Source organism: Amphiura filiformis, chromosome 1, assembly GCF_039555335.1.
Source record: "Amphiura filiformis chromosome 1, Afil_fr2py, whole genome shotgun sequence".
NCBI classification, from domain to species: Eukaryota; Metazoa; Echinodermata; class Ophiuroidea; order Amphilepidida; family Amphiuridae; genus Amphiura; species Amphiura filiformis.
The window spans coordinates 32,734,173-32,751,244 of NC_092628.1; the positions used below are offsets into that span (position 1 = coordinate 32,734,173).

The 17,072-nt window shown below is 36.7% G+C and overlaps 1 protein-coding gene across 2 annotated transcripts in view; it reads right to left on the bottom strand.

The window, feature by feature from the left end:
- The window catches only part of LOC140145361 (hypoxia-inducible factor 1-alpha-like), a 78,613-nt gene that overhangs the window by 45,560 nt on the left and 15,981 nt on the right, over positions 1-17,072 (bottom strand). For both annotated transcript variants that reach the window (XM_072167181.1, XM_072167129.1), the window contains exons 4-5: positions 12,598-12,816; positions 9,503-9,696 (exon numbers count right to left, since the gene is read on the bottom strand). In XM_072167181.1, coding sequence (XP_072023282.1) covers positions 9,503-9,696; positions 12,598-12,816 — 413 coding nt within the window. The remainder of the gene's footprint in view (positions 1-9,502; positions 9,697-12,597; positions 12,817-17,072) is intronic.

A 17,072-nucleotide genomic window follows, 5' to 3' on the forward strand; every position in this document is an offset into this window, starting at 1 on the left:
GCTCGTTAAAAGTTTGACAGAAGAAAGAAAGAAAGAAGAACTGACCAAAAACAGAACACTCGCAAATTGGAAATTTGCGATTGTAAACAGCCCCAATCTCTAGTACCCTCAATATAACTCATTTTTGCATGTTAAAAACTATTTTTAAAAGAGTCTCTTGTGGTTTTTTTGAACATGTTGTAGTAAAACCTTGTATCTGGACCGATCTGGTTCATGCATGACGCAAGTATGTATAATGTTGTGCGTCTATAAATAACTTGCCTGGATCCCTGGCTGCTATGTCATATTGGCATAGCCAGGTTTCCTATACTTAACTGCAGAGTGCTATACCATATTCTAAAACGTTTTAATTATGCGTCAACTTTATTTTGCGAATTGAAAATTACTGCTATTTTTGCAGGCATTAATTTAGCAAAACTGGTAGTGTAACTGTAACTTTCTATGTAAAATTGGCAATTTTGCGAATCACCACCCCTCGCAAAATTTTGCAAAATTAAATCCCTCACATAATTTAGTGGTTTACAGTATTTGCGAGTAGCTTAACTCATGCAAGCAAAATTGTTATGATTGCATGTATGACCAGCAGGAGGAAATACCAACACTTATTGGCTGTTTTCATTCCCCAGCTTTATTGGGTCACATCACTACTGATTCTTCAATTATTATCAACCTGGTTCAGACCTTGCCCTATGCTGTAGACATGGCAAAAGATATCCAATATTAATGTCGCACCTGGGCATCGATTGGATGCCTCCAACCTGGGGCGATTTAAAGTTGAGTGATGAACAAACAAATTTAAATAAACAGCCATGAAATAAATAAATAAATAAATAAATAATATATGGTCATTTTCACGGTAAAGGGTGTAACTTTGGATTTTTAACATTTTGATCCGTAGTGTTCTAATAAAGCCACAGAATTCCATGATTTTTGGCCACATAAGTCATCCAGTTAGCAGCTACCTTGGGTAGCATAATCATCTTTGGGAGTTACTGCGTTCAGTTTTAGCAGGCTTAAATGTACTTAATATTGCCATTTTGAAAAACTATAAAAAACAGGAACATTTTTGTAAAACCCTGTGTTTTCTTCAGCTAGTTCATGGATAATTTTTCTTATCCTGAAAGTATGGTCATATGTTCAGTAAACACTGCCACATTAGATTTAATTGTGAACAGCCCTGTATTTTTGAGAACCGGACTTCGATATTTGTCGTTTCGGAGGCTTCATTTTCCTTAACAATTGTTAACAAACTTTGTGGGTATAGCTTTGGTTCATAATTCTTGGTTATTTCTTCACTTCTTCTTGATTCATAACAGTTGTTATCTTAACTTGAAATGGGTAACAAAAATTAGACAATTTACAAGCTTTTAAAATTTTTATAAAATCTTGACTTCAAAGAGCCGTTTTCCGTTAACTTTTTTGAAGCCTCCGAAACAAACTGTTCAGCAAGCTTGGGCAAATATAAATAAAAGAGCTCATCCAATCTATTTATCAAAATGTAGCAAAGTAGATCCTCAAGTGACTTGTTTTTAAACCGTGGAGATATATATCACCGTTTGAAAATGGGACCCAATACAAACTTTCCGTTAACAATTGAAGCCTCCGAAACAAATGAAGCCTCCGAAACAACAATAAGATTAATTATCATCTATGCATATCTAAATTGGTGTTTCATACTGATATCTGCATTGTAATTGTTACTTGATATGTGCAGAATGTCATAAATTAAAAAAAATGTTGATATTATGGTTAATGTTTGAAAAATATACTGATACCCAAAAAGCCTGTTTCGGAGGCTTCACATGAAAAAAACACCATACTTAACAAATGGGTGAAAAAGTTAACATGCTATAAATCTACAATATCTGCCGCATAGAATCATTGATTCAATACACACAAGAAAATAACAGCTTAGATGATCCCAACAGTGTTGTTTTCAAAAACCACTTCTGCAGTGTTTAGCCATTGTTAACATGAAGCCTCCGAAACAAAAAAAAAATGACTTGCTGTGATAATTCAATTTTGTCACAACTGAAATTCAATACTTAGAAGCAAAGCATGAAAATTGGTAATTGCGATATTTTTTACCTATTTTTTCATGTCAACTTGCAGTAGTTAGCCAAATATTTTACTTTTATGATCGCCTGTGTTGTTAACTGAAGCCTCCGAAACACAAATCGCTTGAATTGCCAATTCTAAAAAATAACTCCAATTTCTGTGAAACTTGGCTGGGAGGTTCCTTTTATCAAGTAGTATTTGTACATGAAGTTAGACATTCAAATTATTTTAGGAACCCAATTAAAACTTAAAAAATATGTTGAAGGTTGGGAAATTTCCATTGTAAATGACACTTTATGTTAAAAATTTTCAAAACTGCAATTACAAGCATAGCAAAACATGGTATAAAATGTAACTTATATCTGTTGACTTACTTTTGAATGGGATTTCACATGTATTCCAGCTTTCATGTCATAATTTTCTAAGCTTATGTAAAATACATTTTTTCTTAGATTTTAACCAAAATGTTATGGAAATGTCAATTTTTTTATTAGAAATCAAAAGGTTTAAGCCTTGAAACATTATTTTACTGGAATTTAAGTTGCTCCTATGCATGATTTCAGTAAACAGAAACATATTTAAGTGGTTTGAAATTTTGACCCTAACAAGAGCACCAATGGCGCTGTGGCTCTGTGCTTTTTTGAATGTGAAAGTAATTGCAGTCGAATGTGCAACAGGTGAAATCATATACATTGTATGTGCCAGATCACACGCAATCATACATCTTGCTGGTTGGTAGCTATATCTTATTTGCAGAGCATAATACATCCATCAATAAGTTTCATATCCACATGAGGTTTTACTAATTTGACCACAGATGACCCCTGAGTGACCTTAGATGACCCCAAAATGACATTCCAAAAATTTGGCTTGAAATGTTGACTGTACCCACCAAGTTTCATGCCCATGCGAGTTTTTAGTAACTTAACCTCAGATGACCCCTGGGTGACCTCGGATGACCCCGAAATTAACTTCCAAAAATTTGACTCTAAATGTTGACTGTACCCACAAAGTTTCATGCCCATACAACAGTTTTTAGTAATTTGACCTCAGATGACCCCTTGGTGACCTCAGATGACCCCAAAATAACCGTCTGAAAATTTGACTAAATGTTAAGTGTACCCACCAAGTTTCATGCCCATACAAGTTTTTAGTAATTTGACCTCAGGTGACCCCTTGGTGACCTCGGATTACCCCGAAATGACCGTCAGATAATTTGACTCTAAATGTTGACTGTACCCACCAAGTTTCATGCCCATACGACAGTTTTTAGTAATTTGACCTCAGATGACCCCTTGGTGACCTTGGATGACCCCGAAATTACCTTCCGAAACTTTGACTCATAATGTTAAGTGTATCCATCAAGTTTCATGCTCATACGACAGTTTTAGTAATTTGACCTCGGCTGACCCCTAAGTGACCTCGGATGACCCCAAAATGACCGTCAGAAAATTTGACTCTAAATGTTAACTGTACCCACCAAGTTTCATGCCCATACGACAGTTTTAGTAATTTGACCTTAGATGACCCCTGGATGACCTCGAGTGACCTTCACCCACTAACCAATACAAACTTGTTCTGTCTGGGGTCAAGATGCACCCGCCCACCAAGTTTGAAGAATGTGCGACCCCTAGTCTCCGAGAAAACAGGTTTTTGCATATTATGCATAAATTATGCAAATTAGGTAGGTAATTACCATATTTTGCGCTGAAAATCGAATCAGGTCGAGATCCTCTGGTCATGCTACCCCCACCACGTTTCATCATCATAGGGCTTAGCATTCTTACGGATCCCCAGAAACAGCTTCACAAGGCGGATTTCTTCAGATTTCCAACCATTTTGTAGAAGCGTTCCGCATAACTTATGCAACTTAACAACTAAATGCACATACTTTTCGCCAAAAACTAATCAGGTGATCAGCAGGTGTGTATCATTCCTGTCACAAGGTTTCGTACCATGCACCGCTATCAATTTGCGCTGATATTCGCATAAATTATGCAAATTAGCTATGTTAATTTGCATATTTTCACCGAAAACATACAATTACGGAGCAAACTTGGATACCCTTCCTCCCACCAAGTAGCGTCCCCGTAGGTCTTACGGTTCCCCAGATACAGCTCCGGAGTCCGGACAAACATTCGGACATCCCACCCCCACACACAGACGGAAATAGTGATTACTAAGTCCCATCCTGAACACAGTTCAGAAATGAAATTTTATCAATTTGCGCTGATTTTTGCATAAATTATGCAAATTAGCTATGTTAATTTGCATTATTTTTCACCGAAAACAAACAATTACGGAGCAAACTTAGATACCCTTCCTCCCACCAAGTAGCATCCACGTTCTCGTAGGTCTTACAGTTTCCCAGATACAGCTCCAGACGGACACACGGACATCCACACCCCGGACAGACAGAAATACTGAGGCGAGACAAAAAATGAAATTTTATAACAAATTTTTGTGACTTGAGATCATTTGCATTTTTTGTAAACACCAAAACTGTTCTGTCCTGACATGTCTGTTGTGTCATGTGTGTTGAACCCGGTCCAACCGAACAATCGTAAGTTCTGTTCGGATCTGGATCTGCCTGGTCTGGATGCTGTACTCCGATTAAGCAGGACTACATGTAGCCTACATCACATCAGTGTTTATTTCTGATAGATTTCACTTCATGATTTTTTCTTCAATTTCATCACTTACGAAAGTACAAAAGTAGACAATCTAGTAGTCAGTATAACCTCGGAGCAGTTCGTGTGAGACCTACGTACATGGAATAGTAGTACATGGCTTCCGAATTTGGAACTTCACATGTTCAACTTGTCATGCCGGTCGAGTCCCGCGTTTACAACTAAAATCAAACCACTTCTATATTAAGTCCATCGCTGAATTTTACAAATAACTTAAATAAACATCTTTATATTTAATTAAAAAAATATTATGGTATGCTCGTAAATGCTTCGGAATGACATTTACCAGAAGCTCATGAGCTCAGAATGGTAAACAACAGCGTATTTTCACCTCGATTATGCACCGTAGCTCTCTGTGGTTGAGTTTGCAAGGTCAGTGGGTCAGTGAACTTAGTCTCCTATGCAGCCAGTTTGGTTACGCTCCCTCCACAAAAATGTTTGTGTGGAAGGGGGAACCAAACTGGCTGCTGTGGAGACTACTGCAAGAATCGATCAATCACACAAAACTGTTTGCTGATTGGTTCAGAAATGGTGATGTCATCAATCAAGAAAAACTAATCGATTTATTGGTTCAAAATAGCCTCATAGAAAAGTACTGAAGTTTGTTGAGCATCGCAGCTTATCGGTAAAAAACGTGACCTTTAACAAAAAAAATCGGCACAGTGCTTTCAGTACTGCACTTGCGCAAGCCAAATAGTCCCCAGAAAAGTCATTTGTTCAGATTTATTAGGGTATTTATTCAAGATTCAGACATGTTCTTGACTATTTTTTTTTTTTCCTTACCTATCTCTTTATTTAAATTATAAAGAAATAGTGAAGAAAAGTTAAGAAGTAGTCAAATAATTTCTGATCTGAACTAAATCTTAAGAAATGTACCTCCATTGGTTTCCGTCTGTATTACGCATCTTAAATTATACAGACCAGAATAATCTCTAGCACACACAGGGAACCAAGATATAACTCGATTATCGTGACTATTTTGGTCTTTTTACCCAAAAATAATACTTTTATCGCCTGAATTTCAATAAAATCTGGAGTGCAATCGATTCGAAAATAACTTAGCCAAACTTAGAAACGAAACTTAAGTCTTCATATCAGTCATTAAATGATCCTTAGCATAAAAACCAACAGCGTATTGTGGCCTGAAAATGAATGCTAGTTAGTTGCATGACAAAGGCACTGATAAGCTCCGCTCAGAGCCAAAAATCAAAAGTTACACCCTTTACTGTGAAAATGACCATATATACATAAATAATTCCAAATAATAAAAAATAAAAATGATAAATAAATAAATATAAATAAATTTGCTTATTATCATCTAATATTATAACAAATATGTAAATTAAAAAAAAAAAATGTAATTTGAGCATTTAAAAAAAGCAATTAAAAAAAAGTATGACCAGACATTGCAAAAACAGTATGCCTCACATTGGAGACATAAAATACCCCTAGTCCTTTTATGAAAACCAGAATAAAACAAATAAATATTGATTGATAGATGATGATGTACGTACATTGTACAGTATATAATGAGGTCGAAAACAAAATGGCAATAACTAGACAGCACTGCCTCCATAGACAACGTTTAAGTGTCGCCTGTAAGGAAGCGTAAAATACAGGCATCATTTACGTAACAAATAACCTTTTTACTACTACAACAGTACCAATTCCAGTTCTGAAATGAATTTCTAAAAGCATCAATATATCTAGACCTTATTCAAATTCTATCAAAATTTTAGAAAATCTAGAGATGTCAGAGAGCTGTTTAAAAAGTTTTTGATTGTTTAAAATGCAGTTACAAAGGGAGTGAGAAATAATTTAAGCAAGTTTACATACTTATCTTGTTTGCTATAGTCTAGATGTCTTTTCTTGCAAGAAATAATAAGAATATATAGACCACCAGATGGTTACTGTGCATTTCAATAAGATTGAGGGCTGAAATAGGATGATTTGACAAAAAGTTGGTCTATGATTTGTATCTCTTAAATCAGTCTAGAGTCTTAAAAGAGGACATCTGATACCAAAGCTGCTTTATTATCTATTTATATGATCTTACAAAGCTTTTATAGTGTAATGCTGGTTTATATCTTTACATAAAATGGGCAGATAAAATCAAGATTACGTTTATTTTTGATATGCAAATTTTCACCGAGCATACTGTGGATAAGTCATGCACAAGATATTTTGCCCGATTCCTGAAGTTCAAAGCAAAAAAGCAAGTTTGAAAATGAGCGTTTACGTATGCAACTAATCTTTCAAGTGTAATGAAACTAGACCGGTACCTGAGCTAACAGTAGTTTGTGCTCAAATATTGAGAAAAATAAAGCCCACATTCACAGGGAAAGTATGGTTTCAATGCGTGAGATTACCAGGCTCATTGTAACGAGTTTTACTTTCCCATGTGCATGATTTTTCAGATCAAGTAACAAACTTGAATACAAGACCCCATATGCAATGCTCATTCAGCATCGCTTCCAAATTTTAACTTAGCTTTATGACTGTCTTTATACGATGAATGGCTGGATAAAGTCTTGAAGAATCTGGGCAAGTGGTCCTCCTAAAGCATCAAACAACCTCATTGATATGCACCGCACAAAACTTTGCGAAAACACCGCATATTTTCAAGAGGTTTGTTTGCCCAGTATCACACACACACTATGGTAATTAAGGGTATTTGGCATTGGCAATAACAAATTAACATCAACAGACTTGAACTCTCCTGCAGCCTAAAGCCAGTTTTACTATATTGATCTCAATATACTGGTCACTAATTATGCTTCCCTTCACATAATTCTAAAGCCGTACCATAAGAATTGCTCAACCAACCCTAGGCATGTTCATACTCAATTTCATACATTTTTTGTCCAAATCTTAAATGTATTTTTAACCTATAATGAGGGAAAATGTGCAATTTTGTAAAAAGAAATTGTACAAATGCTTGAGACAGGCAACCGCACTCCACATGCACAACGCATGTCTCTGACAAATCGGTACATTAAACAACACAAACAAAATAAGGCTCCTCAGCAGGTCAACCCCTAATGACACTCAGATACAAGACAGGATAAATTTACAAAATCACTCTTAGAATTCTGTTCAAGTGCATAATGGCCCAAATCGTTTGGAAAAAAAATATGTACTAATATTGGTTGTGTCATGTTAGTTTTCCATCTTGTCTGCTCTGCATTCACTATATGGACCACAAGAGCCTCATCCCAATGGCATAGTCCAATAACCTCAATTGCATAATCATATAGCGCAAAACTTTACCTCAAGTTGCAGAGTATGAGTTTTTGTACCCAAAGGTCATCCAATGAATGTACAAATGTATTGGGGTTTAAGAACTGTTCCCCTGATAGATGAGCATGTTGTGGATCCTAGTGATTTGGAAGACATTTCGCAAAGTGCTGTCTGTAATAGCCTCTCGTTAGAGTTACTAGAGATTTCTTGTCAGCTGTAATTAGGTTTCACATTATCTGGATTTTGAAAATGCATCTCAATTTAGTTTTATTCATCAGTTTCTATTCTTTCTGCTTTGTGGGATATTTCTGTCCCTAGGGAACCATCTGACAATGATGCAATAGTGATACAACTGCTGAATATTGATGAATATTATTATTTCAGCTTGTAGGACATTTCTGTCTCAAGGGAACTATATCACAACAGTGCAAGAGTGGTACAAATTGATGAATATTGATAAATGTGGACATTTTAACCATGTTGTTTAAAATGGTTGAAGATATTTAACAGAGTTCTCCTTTTTGTAACTTTACTGCCCCTTCTCTTGAATTTTTTCAGTGTTTGTAAAGTCTGCCAAATTTTCTTCAAATTGAGGTATGCTAATCATTCACTAAGGATGACAAGTTGATCATTACAAACAAACTATACAGAATTTTATTATTGAGCCTATACACAGCTCAGGACACTGACAAAAATTGAAATTCTTGATTTTTTGAGGAAAAAAATCTGTTCTTAAATCTGTCTTGAATTAAGTATCTGTACCAGGCCTGTGCACAGGGGGGGGGCAAATTTGCAAAAGTATACAAAAAGTCCCAAAATGTCACATTTGCAAGAGTCCCAAATTTTGGGAAGAAAGACCACTTTCGACGAAATTGCCCCCCTTGAAAAAAGGTCCGCTTTTTCAAAATCAGCACCCCCTCCAAAAAAAAAGGACTTGTGCAAGCTCAACTAGGCTGAGCCAGACCTTCATTTTTGAGGAGCTCGATAGTACCAGAGCTCCTACAGCTCTCCTTAACATTTCAGGAGTATGATTTACTGAGTTCCTCACTACTTGAATCCCTATGTTTAAGGGGGTACTACACCCCTGCCCAATTTTGTGCCTATCTTTGCATTTTTCTCAAAAATTATAGTGCATCACCAAAATTGGCCAGGGGTGTAGTACCCCCTTAAAAAGCTTTAAAATACAGATATTACAAGATTAAGCACCTTAGTAAACTCAGGAGAGTGATTAACAGAGCTCCTGCAATTTTCAAAAAATGAAGGCCTGCTGAGCTACATGTAGATCACACCTACAACTTGGGTCCTCTTTTGCTCCAAATTGGCATAGACTTGGAATTCCCCCTCCCCAAAAAATTAACTCTTAACAATTGATGAAATTTATAAAGCTGAATATATTTCATCACTATGAATCTAGTGATGTTATGAAGAGGATCTGGTTGCCAACCTCGTGATGCTGAGCATGTCCAGCGTGTTCAAAAATTTCCCCACAAATTTTGCCGACCAATTTTGCTTACCTGTCGTCGCAGTATGTGAACTTCATGTCCATACTGTGTCTTGTAAGGAACGTCTGCCCGTCTAGCGGGATCTCAATGTTGGCCGGATGATGGATGGGGTTGCCTACCATTGCTAAACAGGGCATTGGCGGGAAGCGGTAGCCCAAGATGGTCTCTGCGGGTACTGTTTGTACATGACCACTACACTGTATAACCTGTACAGGGATCAATAAAGGAAATAACAGGAATGATGGTCAGACTATAAATACAATAGATTTTCCTTTAAAATGCTACCTCACTCAACATCTGAACACAAAATTCTTAGACAAAGTATCAGTACAAACCTCCGATATAAACCCTTTATTAATTGCTGTATAATTCTGGGGCATGAAGAAGTTTAGGGGTTACAAACAAAAGGGTCCTATTAACAGTAATATCATATAGTTTATGGGCCATGAATTACTCCATCCATGCAAATCTAACATCTCTATATTGTGCACCACTAAAACGTGCACCTGGACCCCTAAAACTGGGTGATACATGGACACAAAGCAATAGCTCCATCAGGCTGTATTCTCAACAAGATTTGATAGTGTTGAGGCCAATGAATTACTTCTAATCCCAGGTAAAGGTTACAGCCTTTGGTAATACTGGCCAGGCTTGTGTTTCAACTCATTCAACTTATCACTTTCTACCAATGAATGTCCAGTGTTTACTTTATCAAGTGGCGAGTCGTAACACTGTGGACAGATAGAATGTCATGCACACAGTTGGGCGCAGTGTCTATGCCAAGTGCGCTTTGCGTAATTGATGCATGATGGATGCCCTTATGTGAATGTACGCGTACACAAGCATTACTTGGGACTTTTTGATGCGCAAAGCTGAAAGTAATTAAAACCAAATAATTTCAAACCAATTATACGTTGAACAAAGTAACCATGAACGTTTAAACCCTGGTCAGTTTTGGATACTATTTGAACCTTTTGCAGGACTACCAAGAGTCCTGCAAGGAAATGAGATGCCACTTAAAATTTACCTCCAGCTTTGTCACTTCAACAATTATGGTCTCAAATAGTGTCAATTCATGCAGTTGTCAGTATTAGCTGGATTTTAGCCTTTAAACATAACCACATCTTCCCAGGTCAGTTATGTCAGTAACAATACTGACAATCTACATATGTGTATGTGTAATGATTAGTATAAATGACATATAGACCAGGGATATCGCTCATATCCCTGTATAGACATATGGGAAGATTTTAACCTTAACACCTAACCACATCTTCCCACCTACATGACACACAACTGACCATTATATAGGTCAGGTATGTCAGCAATCTGTTACAAAGCAATGGTCAAGCCTTCCTAACAGATGTCCTTTTGGCCATGTCCTTTTTGCCATATTTGCCCTGTCCTGTTTGCCAGTATGCAGTACTCTATGTAGGTCACTTGCAAGTTGGCACTAAGCTTCTTACAGATCTGTTAGTAACTGGTTTTGATATGATATTTGTTAGCCACTGACCTTAAACTAGCCTGTGGGCATTTGAGAGCATAGGAAAGAGTTCAGATTGCATCTCTGATAACTTGCAATTTGAAAGATCTCAGACGTTTTAATTGTACATGTATTTCAATATTGCGATATACAAATAAGTAAATATTTTACGCTACAATCCACATGGAATACATGCTATGCATAGTTGGGCATTGTAAACATTTCCTAGCAATTAACACCAAATTATTTTCCTGAACAAACTCTAAACTATTATACAAAAATTGCATTTGACATATTTACATGCTTAACATAGATTTTGTTGATACAGAACATACATGTACAATGTACAGGACTCCCAGGTAAGGGCAATTTGTGAACTCAAATTGGAACAGGTAGTTCTATAAAGTAATAGCCGGATAAAGGCTACTGACAAACAATCTTGAGTTTCCTGTCACATAATTTTTGAAAACAAGCGAGGTAACTTTTTCATTATCTATTATTCATTATTTTTCTGACTTTCAATATATGACCAAACACAAGCGTAACACTTGTTGTTATTTACCGATCACTCACTCAAAGATAGATGTTTAGTCCAATAAGATTTAAAAGTATACTAAAATAAGGCTGCAAGGTCCGTAGCAAAATGGATGTGTTGATTTTGAATTTTTTCAATAAAGATTCAAGGATATTCATCTTTTTTTAATCATTATTTTTTGAAAATCACATTAATGAATTTGAGTGACGGGAAACTCATAATCGACTTTCATCAGCCTAAATGCACTAAGGGGGTACTACACCCCTGGCCAATTTGTGCCTATTTTTGCATTTTCTCAAAATTATAGCGCATTGGTGACAAGTAAGATATGTATATTATAGGGGCAAGGACTACAACTACTGCACTGAAAATTCAGCAACTCAAGGCAAGTAGTTATTGATTTATTGATCAAATACTGGTTTCTCCTCATTTTTGACAGTAACTCCACAACTGTTGTCTGTGCTGAAATAAAATTTCCAATGCAGTAGTTGTAGTCTTTGCCCCTATAATATACATATCTTACTTGTCACCAATGCACTATGATTTTTAAGAAAAATGCAAAAATAGGCACAAAATTGGACAGGGGTGTAGTACCCCCTTAAGTAGGGCAGTACTTTTACTCCAGGTAGGATGCGGTCTAGCAGGATACCTAAGGGGCTGTGCAATTATCAGCCCCGGGTAAAATTTCCGAACGGCTCGCCAAAAATCGCTTGCCCCCCCCTCTCGGCCCGCCAAAATCGCTTGCCCCCCCTCTCGGCCCGCCAAAAATCTTTGCCCCCCCTTGAACATGCCAAATTTTGGGATCCCAAATTCCAAACTTTAAATGGTCTAGAAGTATGTTATGCAAAGAGCGAGCAGGAAAATTTGCATATTTAAGCCTTTCCGTGCACGCTTTTCCTAAGCCTTTTAAAGCATTTTATTAAAAAGGTGCCCGTGAATGCGTGCAAAAATCGCTTGCCCCCCTCTCGGCTTGCCAAAATTGCTTGCCCCCCCTTTCGTCTCGCCAAAATTTCTTGCCCCCCCCAATTTTACCCTCCCCAGGGCTCATAATTATTGCACAGCCCCTAAACAAAATCCTATTGTACATACCTTATAAACTGCTGATTTTAAGTTGACCTTCTTCCCTCTTGGTGTTAAGGTGCATTTAAACCGGATTAGGAAGTTGTGGTGGTGTCTGCGGTGCTTCGTTGACTTCATATTCCCGCCGGTGCCACCAATGGTCATGTGTCTTGATGAGAGCTGCTCCTTAATTTCTGCATGGTCACACTGGTGTGTGAAGTCATAAACACTGTGTCCCATAAGGTCCGTCTAATGATATGAAAAGGGAAAAAAAATAGGAACATGTTTGCTTGAATGTTTCTGTCTAAAATATCCTCACATATTTGAAATACAGTATTTGTATTTATACATACTACCAACTACAAAATCCACTGTAGGAGAATTTCTGGCAAAAGAATTTTTATGACAGAAAGGAAGATGGGGGTAATAATTCATTTTTTTGATTCTTGCTTTATTTCCAACCCTGTCACAGCATGACACAAGTGCTTTAAAAGAAAACATAGGCATACAGCTGTAGGAACTATATAGGCCTAATGGAGCTTCAGATACGCGTACATGTACAGAGGTGGTGAAGCTTACAAATAGAGCATTTGGCAGCTTGCCCTCCATATCCAAAATGGTTTTATTCATGAAGAGTCAACTTCCTGTTATACTATGCAATTGTATGTTGAAGTTGAGCCAACAGAAACCCTCCCATAGCCAATTGATGTCTCAATACTGTAGCCCCTAGTACCACCCCTTTACCCTGGAGCTGTACAATTCAATCTAGTAAAAATCAGAAATGAATTAAATCTTTGCTATACTATGCAATTGTATGTTGAAGTTGAGCCAACAGAAACCCTCCCATAGCCAATTGATGTCTCAATACTGTAGCCCCTAGTACCACCCCTTTACCCTGGAGCTGTACAATTCAATCTAGTAAAAATCAGAAATGAATTAAATCTTTGCTATACTATGCAATTGTATGTTGAAGTTGAGCCAACAGAAACCCTCCCATAGCCAATTGATGTCTCAATACTGTAGCCCCTAGTACCACCCCTTTACCCTGGAGCTGTACAATTCAATCTAGTAAAAATCAGAAATGAATTAAATCTTTGCTATACTATGCAATTGTATGTTGAAGTTGAGCCAACAGAAACCCTCCCATAGCCAATTGATGTCTCAATACTGTAGCCCCTAGTACCACCCCTTTACCCTGGAGCTGTACAATTCAATCTAGTAAAAATCAGAAATGAATTAAATCTTTGCTATACTATGCAATTGTATGTTGAAGTTGAGCCAACAGAAACCCTCCCATAGCCAATTGATGTCTCAATACTGTAGCCCCTAGTACCACCCCTTTACCCTGGAGCTGTACAATTCAATCTAGTAAAAATCAGAAATGAATTAAATCTTTGCTGGATGAAATTAGAGACTGTATTTAGAAAGTGTAACTCTAAAACAAGGAAATTTAACAATATATCACACTGATACATTTATGTATCGATAACACAAATCAAATTTCACACTTTTAATTTTCTTGATCTAAACTGTAAAGATTCAGCATGTCTCCCAGTGAAAATGTATTGTCAGTAAATATTTGATTTCCATGTGATATCCCTTTTGCCACAACAAGTTCATACTGTGGTTTTTGCATGTACATGTAAGCAAGTCATGTACATGGTTCACAGCCGTTCAGGTGCCTTTCCTGAGGATCAGTCCTTTGAATATAACTATTTCTGATACAAAAGGCCAAATGACAGTCTATAAATAATCCTTCCCTTTTCAGGTGAACCTTGGAAGACAAGTTCAATTTTATGTTGGGCATATTTGTAGCTAATTGTCTGTACTGGGGTGAAGAAAGATTTTTGGCAGACCCAAAAGGGAGATGGGCAAGCATTTTTGGCAGATCGGAAAGGAGGGAGGCCGAGATATGCAATTTTTGGTACAGATAGTTCGGGCACCATTTATATTATGCCCTAAAATGGTGTTGAAACATGTTAGGAAAACATTTAAGTGTGCAAAATTTTCTGCTTGCTGCACTCGCATCACATGATTAGAAAATGGAATTTAGGTTCTAAATGGGTTCCCAAAAATCTGGTATGGGGGAGCAAAACATTTTTGGACAGACAAATGGAAGCCAAACCAATTTTTAAATTCACCACTTGGCATACAGTATTGTTCAAATTCTATGTTCATGCTTTCTAGACCTTTTACTAATTCTTTTTAACGCGGCTGTGTACTCTAGACATTATTTCTTTCGCGAAATTGAGTTTTTTATATGTTTGTACTTTGTTATGTTTTTTATAAATACAAGGAATGAAAATCCAGATTTAGAAACTCCAACTGCAATATTTTAAGGATTTTATTTCACTATTCCACTCGTGTTTGAAATTTAAAAGGAAAGAAAATCTTTGTTGTACCAGCAGGGTACAGCAGCAAGAACAACTTGCATCGCGTTGTGTATCAGCAAGCAATTTGGTAACGCACAGATCTGCGCTGACGCATATCTGCATGCGTATGCGCATCTTATGGAAACACCACGGAAGCACTGATTTCACAAAAACCTAGCGGTCAAATGGCTCCGTTTTAGCTGATAAAATGTGATTTTTTTTTCAAGTTCTTTCCTCGATTTTAAAAACATCAAGATATTAATAGATTTCGCCCAAACTTTTCAAGGGGCTGTGGATTTACCCGATGTTCACGTAATGTAAGGTAGAAAAACGAGAACTGTCGCATTCTTCTGTAAGCTTCGATCAAAGTGCAAAATGTGACCACTTTATACTTCAACGGCCTTTATTTCAATGTTCATTTTCTCGGTAAAATGACGATTTAGGTACACGATAACTCAATAAATACAGCATCTATAGGTAAGCAATTATGCTCATCATAAAAAGCATGATTGACTTAAGAAACGGTTTTCTCATTTTCTTATATTTTGGTCTATTTCCGATTTTAGGCATCATTTTGTGCAAATAGGCGGTTGTGAATTTTAAAAGTTCATTTTGATGCCTTATAAAAAAAATGGTCAATATCTCCAAAAATAAAGCCAATATCAAAAAACTAAAAAAAATGTTTTTGGAATGGTGCCTCAAGAGTAAGAAAAAAGCAAAACAAAGATTTTTGGAAAGAGTGTTTTTTTGTTATGATGTACCGAACAAAAATTGCCAAAATTCACTTTTTGTGATTTTCTTCATAATTGTTGTTTTACACCAAAACTGTACTTATATTGAGATTCATTGATGTCTTGCTTTTATAAAAATGTATACTTTTACATGTCTTGCGTGAATAATTACAAAGTTACGGCACTTTTACTACATGCGTATCTGAGAGTACACAGCTACCTTAATTTATACAAATTTACAAGGGAAAAAATCACAGGAATTCAAGCAGCTCATTCCCAAGAAATTTAGGTATCTGGAAGGAACCTTAATTTTCCAAATCTACAAACGGGAATTTATATGGTGGGAAGTTATGTTTCTTTCCCGGCTGAGAAATAATATTTTTTCCACACCTGGCTGCCAAACAAAAACAAAATGGAAAGTTGCACATACAATATGTAGGTTTTTTTAAAATAAAATGCATATAATAATAGCATTTAGGTTTTCAGGCGAAGCTTTAATATATATTTGTAACATGTATGTGATGAATGAGCCGTAAATGTCCTAAATTGTATTCCGAGTTACAGTGTAAAATGTGCATGAAGGTCGTATTCATAGGTACCTCAAGTTGGTGCGACATGTATCTCATTTTGATAGCGCTAGTCAAACACCTTTGAAACCAATCAATAATCCTACTATTGAAGAGGATAACGAGCTTCTACCTATTTCTATAGAAGGAGCAAAGTTCAACAAACCATAACCCCCCTTCTGGATATCGTTTGATGTCAAACGATATACCATTTTTAAAGCTTATGATATATATTTTTTTCTAAACACAAAATAAAATAAATTGTCCGGGGCCGAATGGTGTGGTGTACGGTCACATATTTTCTCGAGCTATCTTTAGGGGACCAACTTTCAAATCCAGGATTGACCACATGTTTGCACATTTGATAGTGATATCAGGGAGCAATTTTAACACACATTTGAGTATGTAGTCAGAAAATGTGTACTCTGAGATCTGGCTCTAAAACTGTTCACTGAGAAGTTGACTAAAACCAAAGTTGGATTTGGATGGGTAAATGATGTTCTGTCAGTACCAATGACTGAGGCATGAACTAATCACAATGACAACATTATTGGCTCAGTCAAAATGCAACTAGACCAACTCCGCTCTGGTGAAAAGCCATTCTAGACAGACGGGTTTCAAGGAATTCACCATCCATACAATGCATGCAATACAACAAAGGGCGGGCATAATAATTATTATTTCTTTACAATAACTCAATAGCACATACAGCAGCAGTCTCACATGATTGTGTTGTACAAGAGCCAGTACATGTCACTGGGATGGGATCGTGTTGATCATTTGCACTAATTGCACAAATTATTGGATGGACTCTGTACTCCTGCGTTTGGTGATAC